Consider the following 18492-nt stretch of genomic DNA (forward strand, 5'->3'; position numbering starts at 1 on the left):
AGGGGGGGCGCAGCTAGTTTAGCAGGTGAGGACTTCTGGGGTCAGGATGCTCTTCCGTCTGAGCCGGGCAGCTGTGGAGGAGGCCTGCCGCCCCTGCAGCAGCCCCCAGCCTCTCCCCCAAAAGCTTCTATGTGATAAAGTCACGGCTCTGCGGTTCCGGAAAGACAAAAACCACCGATGTCAGGTAGGACGCTACCGAAGTCCGACTCCTTTCTCCCCGAAGGCGCAGTTCCTCTTGCTGCAACGGTCCTCTACATCTTTGAACGTGGGAGCGGAGTCTGATGCCACGGGCCGGCACCTGGGCAAGGATGGGTATTTCGGAAACAGCCGGCGAATGTTCTAGAAGGGGCAGCTTCTCCAGGCTGCCGGTCAGTTACCTGCTCCTGGACTCCGAATGACCGTTTTAAGTGCTCTTTTATTTCTGAGACGTGCACAAATGAGGGCTCAGGAACCAGGGCTGCTTCTAAGCCAGGGCGTCTCAAGCCCTGGGGCCACGAACTTAGACGGGGGGAAGAGAAAGTCCCCATGATTTCACAACCAGTGAAATGCACGGCGTGGAAGCATCACGGATGTGGGAAGCCCCAGCGGTATGACTGGTACCTGTGGCTCTCTGACACACAGAAATCACCGGTGTGTTCACGCCACACCACCAGTTCCAGAGAACCTTGAACAATCACTCATACTTATTGCTACTTTAAAATTTTATAACTTCTGGGGCGCCTGGGTGGCTCAGCTGGTTAAGCGACTGCCTTCGGCTCAGGTCATGATCCCAGGGTCCTGGGATCGAGTCCCACATCAGGCTCCCCGCTCAGCGGGAAGTCTGCTTCTCCCTCTGACCCTCCCCCCTCTCATGTGCTCTCTCTCTCTCATTCTCATTCTCTCAAATAAATAAATAAATAAAATCTTTAAAAAAAAAAATAAAATTTTATAACTTCCAATAACTAAGTGGCAATGCTAGAGCTGATAATTTAATTTTGATGTGCTAATAATAACGTGGCATAAACAAAGCACAGCACTATATCAAAATATTTTGCTTTTTAAGATATTTTGGTAACGGTACTACTAATACTGAAATGCCTATTTCAGTATCATTAGTTTCTTCTGAGTTCCTGGATTCCGCATATTTTATTTTATGCATTTAATAATCATTCTTCTGAAAGGGGAATATAGGCAAAGAAGCCGAAACACAGAGAGAGAGACAAAACGGTTCAGACCAGAGACCCTGCTGGAGCGACCATACAAGGCGACCCATGGGGTCAGAGGCTCAGCTCCGGGAACTGCCCAGCAGACTCCATGAACCCTCAGGAGGCTGATGACTTCATTTATGAAATTTGATCTGTGAGCAGACACTCGGGATAGTGAGATGTGCTGCTTGAATTATTCAGTCTTCCATCAAAGACACTTGGTATCAGGTGACCCCAGGAGGAGGGAAGGCCTCCCTGTGTCGGATGCAGGGGCCTCAGAGACAGAAGCCAGGGGAGGCCCACTTCTGCTTGTGGCTCTTTATCTTGTCTCCTTGAAGAGAGAAGGGGACTTCCTTAGCATAAAATCATCACAGGCTGGAGTGTTGGTGACACCCAGCTTTCAGGGCAGCTATCTTAACCGCTAGGGTGGTTCTACTTCTGGGAATAAAGCCAGATTAGCCTGGACACTAGAAAATTTAGGAGTGCACTTAGAGCGTCAAAAACCAGAGCCCTGTGGCTGACTCATGCATTCGCTGAACTTCTCGACAAGCATCCGTAGCCTCCCTATGCAGAGACCGCAAGGCAGCAGGGAGCACAGAAGAGTTCAAGACTTGGTCAGTGAACGGCTTCGTAGCATCTGACATCTTGCGGCTTTTCAGTTTCATGAGCAAGCACGGTCCAAGGCACTAGGACATGAGTGACTGCCAGGTGACGCTCGGGGACCAAGAAAGGCCAACGGAGGCTGTGGAATCCAGTGAAGACTGACTGAACCAAAATACGAAGGACAGAAGTGCCCGAGAGTCATCTTAAACAATTCCACGGAAGGACAGCCCCCAAAGAGTGCAAGAGAGGCAAATGGTAAGACAGCTCCCCGAAGGGTAGGCTGAGGTAGCCAAGCGGCACATACCTCCGTGTACTCCCTATAGCTGCGATTGATCTCCGACAGGCTCTCACGGGCAGCCCGGCTGCTAGGCGAGGCCGCGAAGGCTTGCTTCATTTTGCTGGCACCATCTTGGAGGCGTCTTTGGATACAATACCCTTCGTAGAGTTCATCTACCTGTCAGAATCACAGGAGGGAACACGAGGGATGGAACTATTTAATCCCACTTGAAAGAAGTTACACAGGCCATTGTTCAGTCCAAAAGATATTTATGTTTCTGACCTCAACAAGGAGACTCTAGTAGAAGTGTCATCCTTTTATTTATTTATTTATTTATAAAGATTTTATTTGAGAGAGAACGAGAGCATGAGCAGGGTGAGGGATAAAGGGAGAGAGAGAAGCAGACATCCCTCTGAGCAGGGAGCCCCACGTGGGGCTCATCCTGGGACCCTGAGAGCACGACCAGAGTGGAAGGCAGACGCTTGACCAACTGAGCCACCCAGGCGCCCTCCCCCCCCCCCCGAAGCATCATCCTTTTAACCAGAGACCCATCATCTTTGTTTTAGCCACTGGGATCCATTTTCTCTTTCAAAGCAGATTTTAATCTGAGCCTTCTTTTCAAATTACACGAAATGAAAATGAGCTTAACACTGGTGGGCTGTGTGAGCCAAGTACTGGATGAAGGAGACCGCAGTCTTCTACATAAGGAACAAACATAGGAAGGATTTCCGCGAGGCTCTTACCACTTTAAGGGTATTGTCACAAGGTGATATTCACACATCTACATTTAGCATTTTTTTTTTAAAAAGAACTTGAGCCAAGACTTTACAAAAATCATTTTCAATAGGGGCACCTGGGTGGCTCAGTTGGTTAAGTGTCTGCCTTTGGCTCAGGTCATGATCTCAGGGTCTTGGGATCGAGCCCCGCATCGGGCTCCCTGCTCAGAGGCGAGTCTGCTTCTCCCTCTCCCTCTGCCCACCCCCCGCCCCTGCTCTTGCTCTTGCTCTCTGTCTCAAATAAAATCTTAAATAAAAAATCATCTTCAATAAAGAGCCTCAACAACATAGAAAATAAAGTTATTAAATTATTCTTAAAATGAGGGTGAAGAGGGGCACTTGGGTGGCTCAGTGGGTTAAGCGCCTGCCTTCGGCTCAGGTCGTGATCCTGGGGTCCTGGGATTGAGCCCCGCATTGAGCTCCCTGCTCAGCGGGGAGTCTCCCTCTGCCCTTCCCTGCTGCTCATGCTCTCTGTGTCTCTCTCTCAAATAAATAAAATCTTTTAAAAAAATGAGGGTGAAACACAACTGTCAAAACTTGATCAAACTGAACACTTAAGAACTATGCAGTGTTTGTGTAAATAATACTGCCACTAAAACAATAAATGGAAACACTGGAGGTGAGCATTTTTCTGCTATACATCTACATTTATATGTCCAAACAATCATATGCTGTTTGCAAATGACTATTGATCATACTCATTTTATAAGCCTGAGAATCACTTACTATCTCGAAGACAGCGATTCTCAATCAACCCAAGGCGATTTTGACACCCCAGGGACATTTGGCAAAAGCTGGAGCCGTTTATTTCCAGCCTCACAGCGGGGAGGTGTTACCACCATCTGGTAGGGACAGAGGCCAGGGATGCTGCGAAACGTCCTGTGGGACAGACGACAGTGCCCTACAACAAAGACTAGCTCCAAATATCAATAGTGCTTAAGTCGAGAAAACCTGGTTATTGCTGATCACATATATGTCCACAGTCTTGCACTCTCCCCCATTATCAGCTCGCTCCCCAGTTAACCACAGGAGTTTGCAGGCAGATGAAAAGGACACGAACCCCAGGTGTTGGTAGAAGCAAAAGAAATCAGGGACTTCTCGAGGCAGGGACCTGCCTCGGCCGACTTGAATTTTTCATTTCAGTACAAACTTTATTCCCTCAAAAGGCTGTAGAACCAGAGGAAGGTGGAGATGAATATAATGGGTTTCAGAGTTTAAGATTCCTCTTTCGTTCTGAAAGCAAGTTTTTGGGTGCTGACGACAAAGCGTCAGGAGGACCTGTTAGAGTAGGTAGAATTTTCCACCATTGCGATCTCTGTCTAGACGTCAATCACACTCAACTTAGAAGATGCACATTAAGAGACTGGAAATTATTCTCTGGTTAAAGGATTCTCTGTTGCTCTTTCCTTCAACAACTCACTCCACTTTGGTGAGAGCAATTGCCAAACTCTGGAAGCAGCCTTTCGTCTTTGGGGTCGATGGGTTTGTCTCTGATTAAGAGGGAGATGCAAGGTCAAGGGTAGTGAAGCTGCTGATGAAATCTTTGGGTTGGTGACTGGCAGAGAGGGTGGCTGCCATACCCTAAAACCAAGCTAAGACTCACCTGGTGAGCTTGTTAAAATGCTGATGCCCAGGCCCCCCTCTGAGATGCAGATTCAGTAGGTTAGGGCTGGGCTGGAATCTGGAATATTACATAAACATTGCAGATCGTTCTCATGGGGTTGGTCCCCACAAAACCCCTAGAAACACAAGAGCTGATCCCTCTTCCAGGGCAGGCCAGACTGTTTCACCCATGGGGTCCCCTGGGAAGCTGCCCCTTCCTCCCTTTTCCCCACTACTGGGTTTGCTAAAGTCTGAGACTGTAATCCTCTCTATAGGAAACTGCTCATGGGGACATCAGTTTAGCCCTAAAGATGCAGTCTGTTACTCTGCATTTGCAGAAGAGTTAATTCTTTGTTTTCATTTCAATGCCAGCCTATCCTAGCCCCATGGAGTTAATCTGTAGGATAAAGGGTAACTCTGTACCCACTTGAGTGGGAACAGGCCGACTGTAGGCAAGCGTTGGTCTCATCCACACGTCAGCAGGGACCCTCAGCAAACCAACTGCTGGACTCATTCAGTTAAGTACCATTTGTGAGACATGCTGTGCATAAGGTGCTGCAAACAGACCGCCCCCAACCTTTCGTGACCCCCGGGGTAGTCATGGCTAACCACGATGGCTGCAAGATGGATACATACACTCCTACCTGAGAGGGATTTTGTTTTCTTGCTGTGTTTCTAACTAAACAGAGTAATTTGCCAACACCTGCCTGCCACACAGATACCTCTGAATGGATGTCATTGTTTTATTTATTGAGTTTAACAGAAATTGGAGCAATTTCAGATTCGCCCAGGTAATAGATATTTTTCAAAGTGGAAACATGCAAAGGCAGCTGCATATACATATGTTTACATACATCTAAATCGTCACAGAATTTTAAAACAAAAGGATTCTTAGGCTCATTTAGATTGAATGCATGCACCTCCCGGCCCCATTTCACGGAGTGGAAAACCAAGGTCCACATGGGTGATATAGCCCAGAGAATATGTGACTGGAGCCTAGGGCTTCTGACTCCTAGCAGAGGGATCGGCTGAAGGCTCCAGTCTCTCTACTTGGAAGAGAGGCTGATGCACATGGATGCATATAGGAATGACCATTGGTGGGATTTAGCGGCTCCCAGTGGGAACGATTTTCAGGTTGCCCCAGTAACTCTTGGCAGTGTTCAGAACAATGGGGTGACAGTCCCACCCCATGCTAGCCTGGTTGGATCATCAGTGAATGGTTTGTAGGGTTCAGGGCTGGGTGTCAGGGGTCCTGACAAAATGGCCCACGTCGACAGGGGCGACAAAGATGAAAGAAAAGGTGCCTGGAAACCACGCCATGTGAGGAAGGACAGAAGGAGCCAGGAGTTTGAGAAAGAGTTAGGGACGTACATGGCACCTGTCCTTAAGTACTTTCAAGGCCTTCGTGAAGAAGTTTACGGGGAACCAAGCTATATGCATGGCCCCAGAGGGTCCAGTTACACAAGTGTGAAGTTTCGTGTAGGGTGAGTTTGGTTCGATCTTTACCAAGACTGCACAGGGACTAAAAGCCCAGCAAGAGGCCCTGTGGGAAGCACTTCAATGTTTGTTGAACGGAAGGAGAGTCAGAGCTATGCCAGACTGTCAGGCTCTTTTCTCCTTTTTCTCCATCTTTCCTGCCCGTTGGAGGACTTAATTGATAATCAGTTTAGGAGTCAATTAGGTAAGACATTCTCCGCGGACTACGTGCCATGCTTAGGCCAAAGGCGTATTGATTAGTGACTGAGGACAGAAACCCAGAAGCCAAGACAACGGGAACTTCATTACCTTACTAATGTGAAACTCCAGGCGTCTCATGTATCTTTCAATCGTTTTAATTTGCTGGAATTAAAAGAAGAAGTTTGAAAAAGTACAGCCATTTACAGTTTAACTGATCTAGACCAACAAGAATATCTTCTTCCTGATCTCAGACCCAAAATTACCAGAAAATGCTAAATACCTCCCCTTCCTTCCAATGTTGGCTATTTCAGAGAATCTCTAATACCAATTTGGAAAGTATTTACTAAAATATCGAATAAATATTCTGAGAGATGAGCTTGAGTTAGTAATGGGAATCCTTGTGTTGAACATTGAGGGAGGCCAATCAAATGGAATTCACTGGGTTTCTAGCAGGGCAATATCCTGTTGGGGCATACTTCTAATCCTTCACAGTAACATATTTTATCATCTCGAAGATGAACTCACCGCCCTACAGTTTAGTGTCTCTGAAACCGGGGCGCATTTTGAAACTACTGTCCGTACATGCTCAAAGATAATCACAGTGGTTCATGTGTCATCTCTTTGAGTTATAAATATCGTTATTACATGCATTAAATTTAATTACCCTCTCCAATGTCTTCAAAAAACATTACACCATGATTCAGCATTAAAATTACGTATATACAGAAAGGCATGCAAAGAGAGCAGCAGCATATATGAATAAATAAAAACAAACTCTACATTTAAAAGAAGCCTAGAAGAGTTTTGTCACGAAGTATAAAATACACATTTTAAGTGAACAGAGAAAACCATGCCAGGGTTTACCTGGAATCACTTTTTTTCCCTTAGGGAGATATAAAATAATGGTGTGTTTTTCAATCAAAGACGTCTTCAATTTGATGAAATACGGCAGTCAATTAGAGAGAACACAGGTAAGGACCTTCAAATACCTGGAAAGTTCTTGAACTTATCAGCGCACAGAGAAACCCTACAACCAGGTGGCATTTTAATGGAAGTGACCTTCAAGATGTTATTGGAGCTACAGATCATGGTACTTATTCATCCGCCCTCATTAGATACAAGAATGACTTTTACTAGGCTTAGAAAAATCATCAGTTCTTGGAGATCTGGTTATGCCTAAAGAGGAAATCACGGACCTCTCTGCAAACATGCAGTGTTTTATTTTTTCGCAATACTCCCCCCACAGAATGATAACTTACCTTGTCTAGGTCATACAGCACACCCTAAAATAAAGAAGGAGTGTCCAGATTAAAACATAGTTTCCTCACAATTGTTACTGATTTCAATAGAGGGATTCAGTTTGCATTTCTGCATTTCCGGGGAAGAAATGATCACTCCTGCAAAGTTCTGCTGGGTTATTTGAAATAGTGGCGAGAGTACTTTTAGGGGCCCGTATTTATTTTCCCTCTGTGTCTCCAGAATTCCACCCCAATCTCTCTGCACCCAAGGGTCTCACTTGCTTTCAGCTCTCCTCTCTTACATCCTGAGGGGCACATAAATTCATATTAACTTTTAAATAAGGAAAGCAAGTTAACATAGAATGGAGCAGGGATAGCCCTTGCCCTCCCATTTAAACATATAAAACTGGTGTTTAAGGAGAGTCCTGGAGGGCAGTGATAGGCTTTTCACAAATTGTTTTTTAAGCAAGTTCATTTCCTGTGTGTTTGTAATAGCACAGTGTAATCGGCACACCATTCCCATGTCCCCCATCAGGAAGGTTTTTCTATGGAACACCAGGTCCCAGCAAGAGCTCCTGCGTCCATTCACTATTGTTCTCCAAGGAGAAACATGTGCTGCCACTGAGGATGCTCAAGGGCATTCCAAAGCGGAAGGCCATTCCACAAGGAGTTGCTCCCCACAGAGATGGGGCAGTTCCTACTGTAACATCATCGGGGGATAAAATCTTTTAACTCCCGTAAAGCTTTTAGCCTCTGAGCCTTCGGAAAGGACACGACTACACATCTTAGCAGATCTCCGAAAACAGAAGAAGACAGTGGCTATTGATGCACAGCTCTACCTCTTAGTGCGTGGAGACTTTTCCTGGGCTTTGTGACACCTTGAAAGATTAAGGTGTAAGATCATTTTGAACTGAGCAAAATTATTTAAAATAGTGTATAGGGGAGAAGCACCTCTTCAACCAGATAAGTCCTCACAAATTTATTAGAATAGAGGACACCTGTGAGCTGCGGGACATAAGGACATGTAATGGAACGGGCTCAGGGGCTCCTCCCAACTTCTCATAACAGGTGCCCCTGGGATCCCCTTGCCCTCCCTGACGTCATTGACCTGTACTATTTTCTTAGTTGTTCTGGGCTCCAAATTCTGTACTAACAAAATGCTAGGAGAACCCCAACTTTTCATTTCCTTATATGATTTGGAGGAGGGGTAGAGGGGTTTGCAGTTGCTTCTGTTTAGTATTTTTTCCTTTTTATAAAGCGTATCCACATAAACATGCTTGGAAAATACTGAGAAGTATTAAGAATAACTTTAACCTTCTCATACATGCATCAGGGAGCAGATAGTACTCTCCCCCTTGGATCTGCTTTTCTTAAAAAGTTCTTCCTCATCCCTGTACCCTTCCCCAGATCCCTATCCCCATCCAGTAGGAAAAAAAAAAGATACTTAGCCCAAAAAAAGGAATACTGGGTTAACATCCTAATGATCGGATGGTACCTACCAGGCGAGAGTTTCTTCTCATATCTTTTAACTGAGCAGTCAGCTTGTCCAGCTCTGTCTGGTGAACCTCCAGATACTCACTGCAAAAAGAACAGGAGACCTACTCGTGACCTCTGTACCGTGCTGCCCTTGTCCTTCCGAAGGGGACGAGGAACCTGAGCCCTGCTCTGGGGAGGGGAGAGTCGGTGGGGAAGAGGCTGCATATCTCCTAATCTCTCAACTTTCTGAAAGCTCCGGGAGTTGCTTCTGATACCATCCAGATGGTCAAAAAGGAGAGCCCCTCTGAGGCTGCAAGTCCAAAAAAGAAAAAGCAGTGGGGAGGGAACGGGGCAAATGATGTTTTGGGTCTCCTGGGTCCAGGCTCACAGAATTCTATCTAGTGAAATATGACACCAACTCTAGAGGTCTCCCACACACCAGGGAGATTTTATTCTGGGCCAACAATCCGTATAATAATAGACTATAATATATAACATAATAACTTGGGAAGGTTTCAGAATCCTTCCTCTGCGATCACTAAAATGGAGCTGTCTGTCCATCGTCGTTTATGTGAAACCCAACACTGCGCTGAGTTAAACACATCACTAGTTCGGATCTCCCTCGGTGCTATGGATGTGATGCGGCATCTCGACATATTTCACACGTTTGAGACTCATTGAAGGCTTCCTCAATTACGGTGCAAGAATAAAATGTCTACTACAGAAATAGACATTTTAAAATGATCTCTTAAAACTTTTCCGTGCACCCGTCCTCCCCCTGAGGATTTTAGAAAGGAAAAACGTTCTAGGGCGCTCTTAGCGTCGATGTTCTTACTCGAGTCCGTTTTTCAAGGCTCTGACGACCTCTTCCACCCTCTGAGGCTGAGGCTCTTTGGGAGGGTTGTTGTTTTTGTGTCCTAAATTGTGCATTTTCTTCAGTTTGGCCTGAGGCTTCTTGAGAGCAGTGGGATTTTCGATGAAGGAGTTACATCTGTGCAAAGGAAAAAGAAATCGTGAGTCTCGGCATCCAAAAGGGTCTGAGCAAAGAAATGCCCTTTGAATCATTTTGTGTTCATATCTGTGTCTTGTGGGGAAGGTACGGGTCCCCGATAGCTGAATAACCTGAGCCATCCTACGTGTGGTTCATCAGTGGATTTGCTATTAGATTTATGAACTGCTGAAATCTGGGAGCTCCGCAAAGCAGTGGCTCCCCAGGGTCAGGTCCGGGGCTCTGAGTGAGGACACACCATGCCACCAAACCCTTACAGAAAGCCGCGGACAAGTGCTTCCAAGGAAACGAGGAAGCAGAAGGGTCTAATCCGACGAAAAAAATACGCGGGCTATGCAATGTTGAGCACAAGCGTCTTCTAAACTCGACTGGGATGTGAATGAACAGTTTCTGGATAAAGGGCTACTCCAGACGGCGTCAGAGAAAGGCACACGTAGCCGAACCCATGGCTTTGTGTGAGCTTTCTTCTTCTGGAGTACATTACCTTTAGGGAGAACGCAGAACTCAGCGTCTCTGTTAGTGGCAGGGACGCAGCCTGCAAGCGGAGATGGACACCTGAGAGAACTTAGACCCCAACCCCGGATCTGATTAGGAGACCGAGAGGCCAGAACCTCACCGACCCAGCTGTCAAAGGGAAAGCTGTGACTCCGAGGCCGGCAGGTGCCCGCCCTGCGCCTCCCAGGCTAGTTACTCTTTCCCTCGGCATAACCGTCTGTACCAAAGGGGACAGGACAGGTCGAGCACGTAGGCCCCTGAGGGCCCAAGACCTCTGTCGTGTCGGAAAAACTGAAGACAAACTTTTTCCATGTTACCTATTTCATGACCCGTGCGTTCCTTCTTGAGTTCCCTGAAGTCCTATTTTAGAGGAAGGGAGATTCGGGAGAAACCGGAAGGCTAACTTTCCCAAGCCTGTGTCTGAAGGACATGTGCTGCCCAGAGTCGCTCAGCAGAGGCGGTCTTTACCCACTGCATGACTTAGAGCAAACACAGTCTCCCCAGTCTGGCTGTGGTGGGAGACGTGCAGCCCAAAGGGGAGGGGGCGGGGAGAGCCAGGCACACAGACTGCTAGCTCATCCCAAATCTCCAGCCATCTGCTTGGCAGGAGGAATTCTAGATGACAGAAAGAAACTACGGCACTTAATTTTTGGTACATTACGTCTTTTCCATGGAAGAGATTAAAATACCATGCACGCGTGTGTGCGTGCATGTGCATGCGTGTGTGTGTTTCAACAAGGCTGAATGTTCGCAGAGCCTCTTGAGGGCATGAGCTCACAGCCTTCTCGAGCTGCGTCCCGGGACAGAACCACACCCGACTTGCCTGGACCGTCTCTCCTGCAGGCCGCTGAACCCCGCGAAGGACTGGCTTCTGATGATCCCATTGGGCCCCCCAGGAGAGAAGGATTGGGATCCTACCAACATGATTTCTGGGAGTCTGGCTGGTAGTCCTGGAAGACAGTGGAAAGATTAGGGCAAATTACAGGCAGGTCCAGACAGAAAAAACACTACACTTGTCAACAATGGCAAAGGTGAGGGGAGGTGAGGTGAGTCATGAGACCATTAGTTGTTTGTAAGTCTTCTTTCCTATGACCTGTTCTTTTCAAGCCAAAGGGTTCAGCTCTCAGGTGAAGAAAAAAAAAAGATACCCACCTACTGAGACAGAAATAAACAGAAATTGCATACAATCATCAGTCATTTTAGGTTTCTTTTCAGGGATTTTTTTTTTTTAGACAAGGTTCAAGAACATGGAAACTTCGGAATGTTTACCTCCGTTCAACAACAAAAACAACAGCAGAAACACAAAAACAGGCCAAGTCAAAGTGTCAGCCGGGTCCCGCATCACATTCAAAACACAGTCCAATCTCAGGGGAGAATTCGACACTGAGAAGTCAGATGGCTGAAAACACTAGTTTTCTTTAAAGATGAATTGACTTCAACGTGTTCTCCTTTTCTCTACCCTTAAGTCTATTTCGAAAGATAGGATTGTGTCACTCTTGTGGGAGCATGAAAGAAAACCAGTAAAGAGAGCGTTCCCACAAGTGCTGATCATCTATGTTATTATGATACGAATACCAGAGCAGAGGGACAAAGAGAGAGGGCAAGACCGCAGGAAGCACACACCCCATTTCGGTCGCTTGCTTGGCTCTTGTTGAGACTCCCCTCGGATGACTAAGACGCATTGTCCAAACACAGCTTCGGCGGGCCCGCGAGCCCGAGGTCAGTTCCCCCAAAGGACGGGCCTGAGCTGTCAGGTAACGCTTTCCCCCGAGGTCAGGCGCAGTGGAAGCACGTACCATTGTGTTAGCAGGGACCCTCAGCCCGAGAGGGGGGCGGCCGAGGAGCAGGCTCCCAGGAGAAGGGGGAGGCAGCTACTGTCCAGACTGAGGACGTCCAAGGTGGGCAGACACCAAGTCGGCCTGTGTGAACGGCATCAACCACTGTCCTCCAAAGACCCAGCCAGCCAGCAAGAACAGCTAAGAGACACAGCAGAACTTCCGCGGTCTATCCAGATGTGACAGGAGATGGGATAGGATGATAGGATGTGATGGAGGAGCCACCCCACCAGGCCCTACTCAAGGCATTCTATTCTAGGCAGCTGAGCAAAGGAAGGAGGCTGCAGTGAGCTGCCTCCCCAGAGAGAGGACACACAGGCCCCTCCCCCGTACCGCGACTGGCTGGGGTTTGCAGGCATTCTTGCAGGGCCCGGGTGCTGACTCACTCACGATGGGCCCTGCAGGAGGCAGCAAGCCTGCTCTTTGACCTGGATGGGACAAGAGTCCCACCCCTTCCATTCCAGCCTTGGGGGGGGTGGTGGTGGCGGAGTTTAAGTTTTGCAGGCATTCTTCAGAATTTTCAAACTGATAAAGTGGAAGTATGTGTGTGCGTGTGCAATAAAGTTCAATCTAGTGCACCAAGGGCAGGACAAAATGCAGGACTTAATGAGGTTCTCCTAAGTGCCCTTGGCTGCTTACGAAGAGGTCCGTCCACTTCTCGGGTGCATGAAGCATGCCTGTGTGACCTTTGTATCCACATTCAAACTCGTCATGAACATCAAGAAGACATTATAGCTTGCGTTATTTCTGTACTCAAAAGTGTTATAATCAAAAACACATCTTAACGTCTAAATTTGGCAATTTTTTTTTTTTTTTTAAGTAGGCATGGAGCCCAGCACAGACTCGAACTCACGATCCTGAGATCAAGACCTGAGCAGAGATCAAGAGTTGGACGCTCAACTGACTGAGCCACCCAGGTTTCCTGAAATTGGGCAAATTTTGTTAGTATTGTCTCTCATTTTGTAAATTACTGTTCAATACATCTGTTGTTGCATTATGGAGTTCTTTGACCACAGGAAAAGAATGAAAGCATTTAAAAATATTTTAATGGCATGATTGTCTTGTACTTCCTAGAAATTTTTAAGCCAAAAAAAATTTTTTTTTTCTCTTATCCATTGGATTGGTAGTTTCCACTATGGACATCTGGTTCCCTCTGCCTAGGCATTCAGTTTAACTAATGCGGAGTGCCACGTGGGTGTCCAGATTTTGAAAAAGTCCTCAGGTGATTCTTAGGCTCAACAAAGAAAAGGAAAAAAAAAAAGGTGATGTTGGTTGAAATTTTTTTTTTTTTGAAATTTTAAAACTGCAGTTAAAATAATCTGCTATAATTTCTCAAATCCAACTTTTGAGAAGGACTATTCAGTTTTTTAATTTAATTTTATTATGTTATGTTAATCACCATACATTACATCATTAGTTTTTGATGTAGTGTTCCATGATTCATTGTTTGCATATAACACCCAGTGCTCCATTCAATACATGCCCTCTTTAATACCCATCACCAGGCTAACCCATCCCCCCACGCCCTCCCCTCTAGAACCCTCAGTTTGTTTCTCAGAGTCCATAGTCTCTCATGGTTCGTCTCCCCCTCCGATGCCCACCCCCTTCATTTTTCCCTTCCTGCTATCTTCTTTTTTTTTTTTTAACATATAATGGATTATTTGTTTCAGAGGTACAGGTCTGTGATTCAACAGTCTTACACAATTCACAGCGCTCACCATAGCACATACCCTCCCCAACGTCTATCACCCAGCCACCCCATGCCTCCCACCCTCCACCACTCCAGCAACCCTCAGTTTGTTTACTGGGATTAAGAATTCCTCATATCAGTGAGAGCATATGATATATGTCTTTCTCTGATTGACTTATTTCGCTTAGCATAATACCCTCTAGTTCCATCCACATCGTTGCAAACGCCAAGATTTTGGGGTTTTTTGATGGCTGCATAATATTCCATTGTATATATATACCACATCTTTATCCATTCATCTGTTGATGGACAGCTTGGCTCTTTCTATAGTTTGGCTATTGTGGACATTGCTGCTATAAACATCGGGTTGCACGTACCCCGTCGGATCCCTACATTTGTATCTTTGGGGTAAATACCCAGGAGTGCAATTGCTGGGTCATACGGTAGCTCTATTTTCAACTTTTTGAGGAACCTCAATACTGTTTTCCAGAGTGGCTGCACCAGCCTGCATTCCCACCAACAGTGTAGGAGGGTTCCCCTTTCTCCGCATCCTCGCCAACATCTGTCATTTCCTGACTTGTTAATCTTAGCCATTCTGACTGGTGTGAGGTGGTATCTCACTGAGGTTTTGATTTGGATTTCCCTGATGCCAAGCGATGTTGAGCACTTTTTCATGTGTCTGTTGGCCATGTGGATGTCTTCTTTGGAAAAATGTCTGTTCATGTCTTCTGCCCATTTCTTGATTGGATTCTTTGTTCTTTGGGTGTTGAGTTTGATAAGTTCTTTATAGATTTTGGATACTAGCCCTTTATCTGATATGTCATTTGCAAAATCCCACAGCAAATATCATCCTCAATGGGGAAAAACTGAGAGCTTTCCCCCTAAGGTCAGGAACATGGCAGGGATGTCTACTATCACCACTGCTATTCAACATAGTACTAGAAGTCTTAGCCACAGCAATCAGACAACAAAAAGAAATCAAAGGCATCCAAATCGGCAAAGAAGAAGTCAAGTTCTCACTCTTTGCAGATGATATGATACTTTATGTGGAAAACCCAAAAGACTCCACCCCAAAACCGCTAGAACTCATACAGGAATTCAGTAAAGTGGCAGGATATAAAATCAATGCACAGAAATCAGTTGCATTTCTATACACCAACAACAAGACAGAAGAGAAATTAAGGAGTCGATCCCATTTACAATTGCACCCAAAACCATAAGATACCTAGGAAAGAATCTAACCAAAGAGGTAAAGGATCTGTACTCAGAAAACTCTAAAATACTCATGAAAGAAATTGAGGAAGACACAAAGAAATGGAAAAACGTTCCATGCTCATGGATTGGAAGAACAAATATTGTGAAGATGTCAATACTACCTAGAGCAATGTACACATTCAATGCAATCCCTATCAAAGTACCATCAACTTTTTTCAAAGAAATGGAACAAATAATCCTAAAATTTGTATGGAACCAGAAAAGACCCCGAATAGCCAGAGGAATGCGGAAAAAGAAAAGCAAAGCTGGCGGCATCACAATTCCGGACTTCCAGCTCTACTACAAAGCTGTCATCATCAAGACAGTATGGTACTGGCACAAAAACAGACACATAGATCAATGGAACAGAATAGAGAGCCCAGAAATGGACCCTCAACTCTATGGTCAACTCATCTTTGACAAAGCAGGAAAGAATGTCCAATGGAAAAAAGACAGTCTCTTCAACAAATGGAGTTGGGAAAATTGGACAGCCACATGCAGAAGAATGAAACTGGACCATTTCCTTACACCACACACAAAAATAGACTCCAAATGGATGAAAGACCTAAATGTGAGACAGGAGTCCATCAAAATCCTAGAGGAGAACACAGGCAGCAACCTCTTTGACCTCAGCCGCAGCAACTTCTTCCTAGAAACATGCCAAAGGGAAGCAAGGGCAAAAATGAACTATTGGGACTTCATCAAGATAAAAAGCTTTTGCACAGCAAAGGAAACTGTCAACAAAACCAAAAGATAACTGACAGAATGGGAGAAGATATTTGCAAATGACATATCAGATAAAGGGCTAGTATTCAGTTTTAAATAAGAAGTACTATTCAGTTTTAAATAAGCCTCTCTCTGCAAAGTTTAACTGTCTTGTTAAATGAATTAAACAGTGAGAGAGTAAAACATATGAACTGGATGGTAGAATAATTTACCTTCTACGGTTCAGTGATAGATCAGGAATGGTCTTGAGCATAAAACAAATGTTTGCCCAGGATTCTCAGAATGTAAAATGCTTCAGGATGGGTAAAACCCTCAGAGGCTTTTCATCACAGTTATAGGTTGAATGGGTGATCCGTAGGAACAAGACTTTCTGGTCTTAGAAATGATCATTATCAGGAAAGAATTTGGCCGAGAGCTGGTCTGGGCTGAGATCTCTATCCTGCGGGTCCGTTCTCCTGAAGGCTGACAAACTGCCCCAGGACAGTCATAAAACTAGCGTGCACAGCCCCCCCCCCCCCCCAGTCAGGCTCGTGGAGGAAGGGAGTAGGTTGGGACGGGGTAGACGGAGGAGGCGGTCTTAGGAACAAGAGTATACACACACACGTGGCCCATCCACACCCCCAACTCTGAAGCAGGGCTAGTTCTTCGAGACTCATCTTCCAGCTCCCCCAGCCCCTCCGCACTTGCAACTTATCCCACAGACGCTCTCTTACCACCTTTTTGGTGACCCCACTCCCACCTCAGGGCCCACTGAGTCGGCTAAGTCTGCAGACTCCTCCTGGCTTCCTAGAAACCCCATGGATGCATTGTTCCCAGCATCCAGCCAAAACACCCCCCAAATGACACCATTCCTTTTCAAGGCCTTAAGGACTTAAAACCAGTCATCTCCACTGGCAATTTACATTCTTAACGGCGAATGCTCCTTTGGCCTAAAAGCCTTAACCTAAAAAAAAGGACCACAGTAGAACTGCAGTATTGTGGCCGTTAGGGGTATAAAGCGGTACCCAAAGTCTGGAGGGCAATTTGGTAGTATCTGTTTGAGAAGTAAAACATACGGATCCTTTAACGCATCCCATCTACTCTTTGGTATGTCCTGTAGACAAAGACTCAAGTTCACAGATGGGCATCTATGGGGTGTTCATGACAGGCAATATACCAGTGGAAAAATGGAAAGGATATGAATGTTAATCTTTTCAGCAATGGTCAGTACATTATGGCAAAACCATGGGAGAGGATACTCTGCCGCAGTTGAAAATCAATAGGCCCACATAGAAAGATCCCAGGGACAAATTGTGGAACAAAACAGAGTGTGATACCAGGAGTGTTAAAAACAGAACAATATAAAACCATGTACATGGAATAGAAAAGTCCTGAAAGCATCCACAAGATAGTCTATGGAGCAGACAGACTGACGGGTAGTCAGGCATATTTTAATGGTTGTATTCATTTTCATAAAGGAAATATAGTTATGTATTATTTGTATGATGCAAAATTTTTTTTTTTTTTAGATTTTATTTATTTATTTGAGAGAGAGAGAGGGAAAGAGAGAGCACGAGAAGGGGATAGGGCAGAGGGAGAGGGAGAAGCAGACTCCCGCTGAGCAGGGAGCTCGATGCGGGGCTCGACCCCAGGACCCTGAGATCATGACCTGAGCTGAAGGCAGATGCTTAACTGCCTGAGCCACCCAGGTGCCTCATGATGCAAAATTCTTTTTTGGAATTGCAAACGTTTGGAGCTGCCCCGAGTTGGGACTGGAGGAAAAAGAACATCACACACAAGAGTATATATGATGGGACAGATGGCAATGAGACTTATCCGGGGGGGGGGGGGTGTCACTTCATAATGTGGAAAAATGGTGACTTGCTGTGAGATACACCTAAAATTCATAGGATATTGCATGTCAATTATACCTCAATTTAAAAAAAGGACAAAAAAAGAACATATCTGGTAAGTGTTGGGTAACAAGTATATTTACTCTGTCATGTATATTTATAAGTCTTGCAAAGGAGAAATATGATTTCTAAGAAATGATGTGTTTGGTGTCACAAATTCTCATTACGCCAGAACAATTCCGATCCCCCCAGCGAAGTCCTTATTATGAGTTCTCAGCTTTGCGCCATCTTTATTTTCATCTGCCAAACTTGTAGAGGGGGGGACAGTGCTTAGCCTGCCCTGGACCCCAGACATCACGCCATGGCTCTCCAAAGACCATATCTAGTAACCAAGAAATTCCACATAAAGCAACAAATGCTTCTCTGGATACTGCTACTTAAAACTGCTGGGGCTTCGAGAATGTCTGCAGTCCCTAAATTATTGAGTCCTCGCCGGGTCTTCCTGACAAGGCTGGCAGCAGCATTCCTCTGGATGCCCTACATCACAGAAAAGCTTCAGATCTCAGGCCACTGGTCAAGCTGCGGGTCTGCTCCTCGCTTTGCTTTGTCCCAAGAGGCCCGGCTGGTGCACCAGGCAGCCACCCCACCTGCCATCCCCCAATCCATGGCAAGAACGGAACTCCTCTGGAAAGAATCCCAAGCACCTTGACTTAAACAAGGCCCTCCGTTGGGAGCTGAGCCTCTTGGCAAACAAGCCAGAAAGCCCCAGTTCTTTCTCGTCTTGACTGTTTCCACAGTGAATCCCGAGGCTTCCTCCT

At 45.8% G+C, this 18492-nt stretch overlaps 1 protein-coding gene across 5 annotated transcripts in view; it reads right to left on the reverse strand.

Annotated features, from left to right (window-relative positions):
• The window catches only part of RIPOR2 (RHO family interacting cell polarization regulator 2), a 213870-nt gene that overhangs the window by 41964 nt on the left and 153414 nt on the right, over positions 1-18492 (reverse strand). For 4 of the 5 annotated variants that reach the window (XM_078055749.1, XM_036112200.2, XM_036112203.2 and 1 more), the window contains exons 2-7: positions 11161-11287; positions 9669-9824; positions 8857-8935; positions 7379-7402; positions 6228-6281; positions 2092-2241 (exon numbers count right to left, since the gene is read on the reverse strand). In XM_078055749.1, the coding sequence (XP_077911875.1) occupies positions 2092-2241; positions 6228-6281; positions 7379-7402; positions 8857-8935; positions 9669-9824; positions 11161-11287 (590 nt within the window). Of the gene's footprint in view, positions 1-2091; positions 2242-6227; positions 6282-7378; positions 7403-8856; positions 8936-9668; positions 9825-11160; positions 11288-12133; positions 12407-18492 lie in introns of those variants that run through there. The other variant, XM_036112201.2, reaches the window with a different exon arrangement.

Source organism: Halichoerus grypus, chromosome 9, assembly GCF_964656455.1.
Source record: "Halichoerus grypus chromosome 9, mHalGry1.hap1.1, whole genome shotgun sequence".
Classification (NCBI taxonomy): Eukaryota; Metazoa; Chordata; class Mammalia; order Carnivora; family Phocidae; genus Halichoerus; species Halichoerus grypus.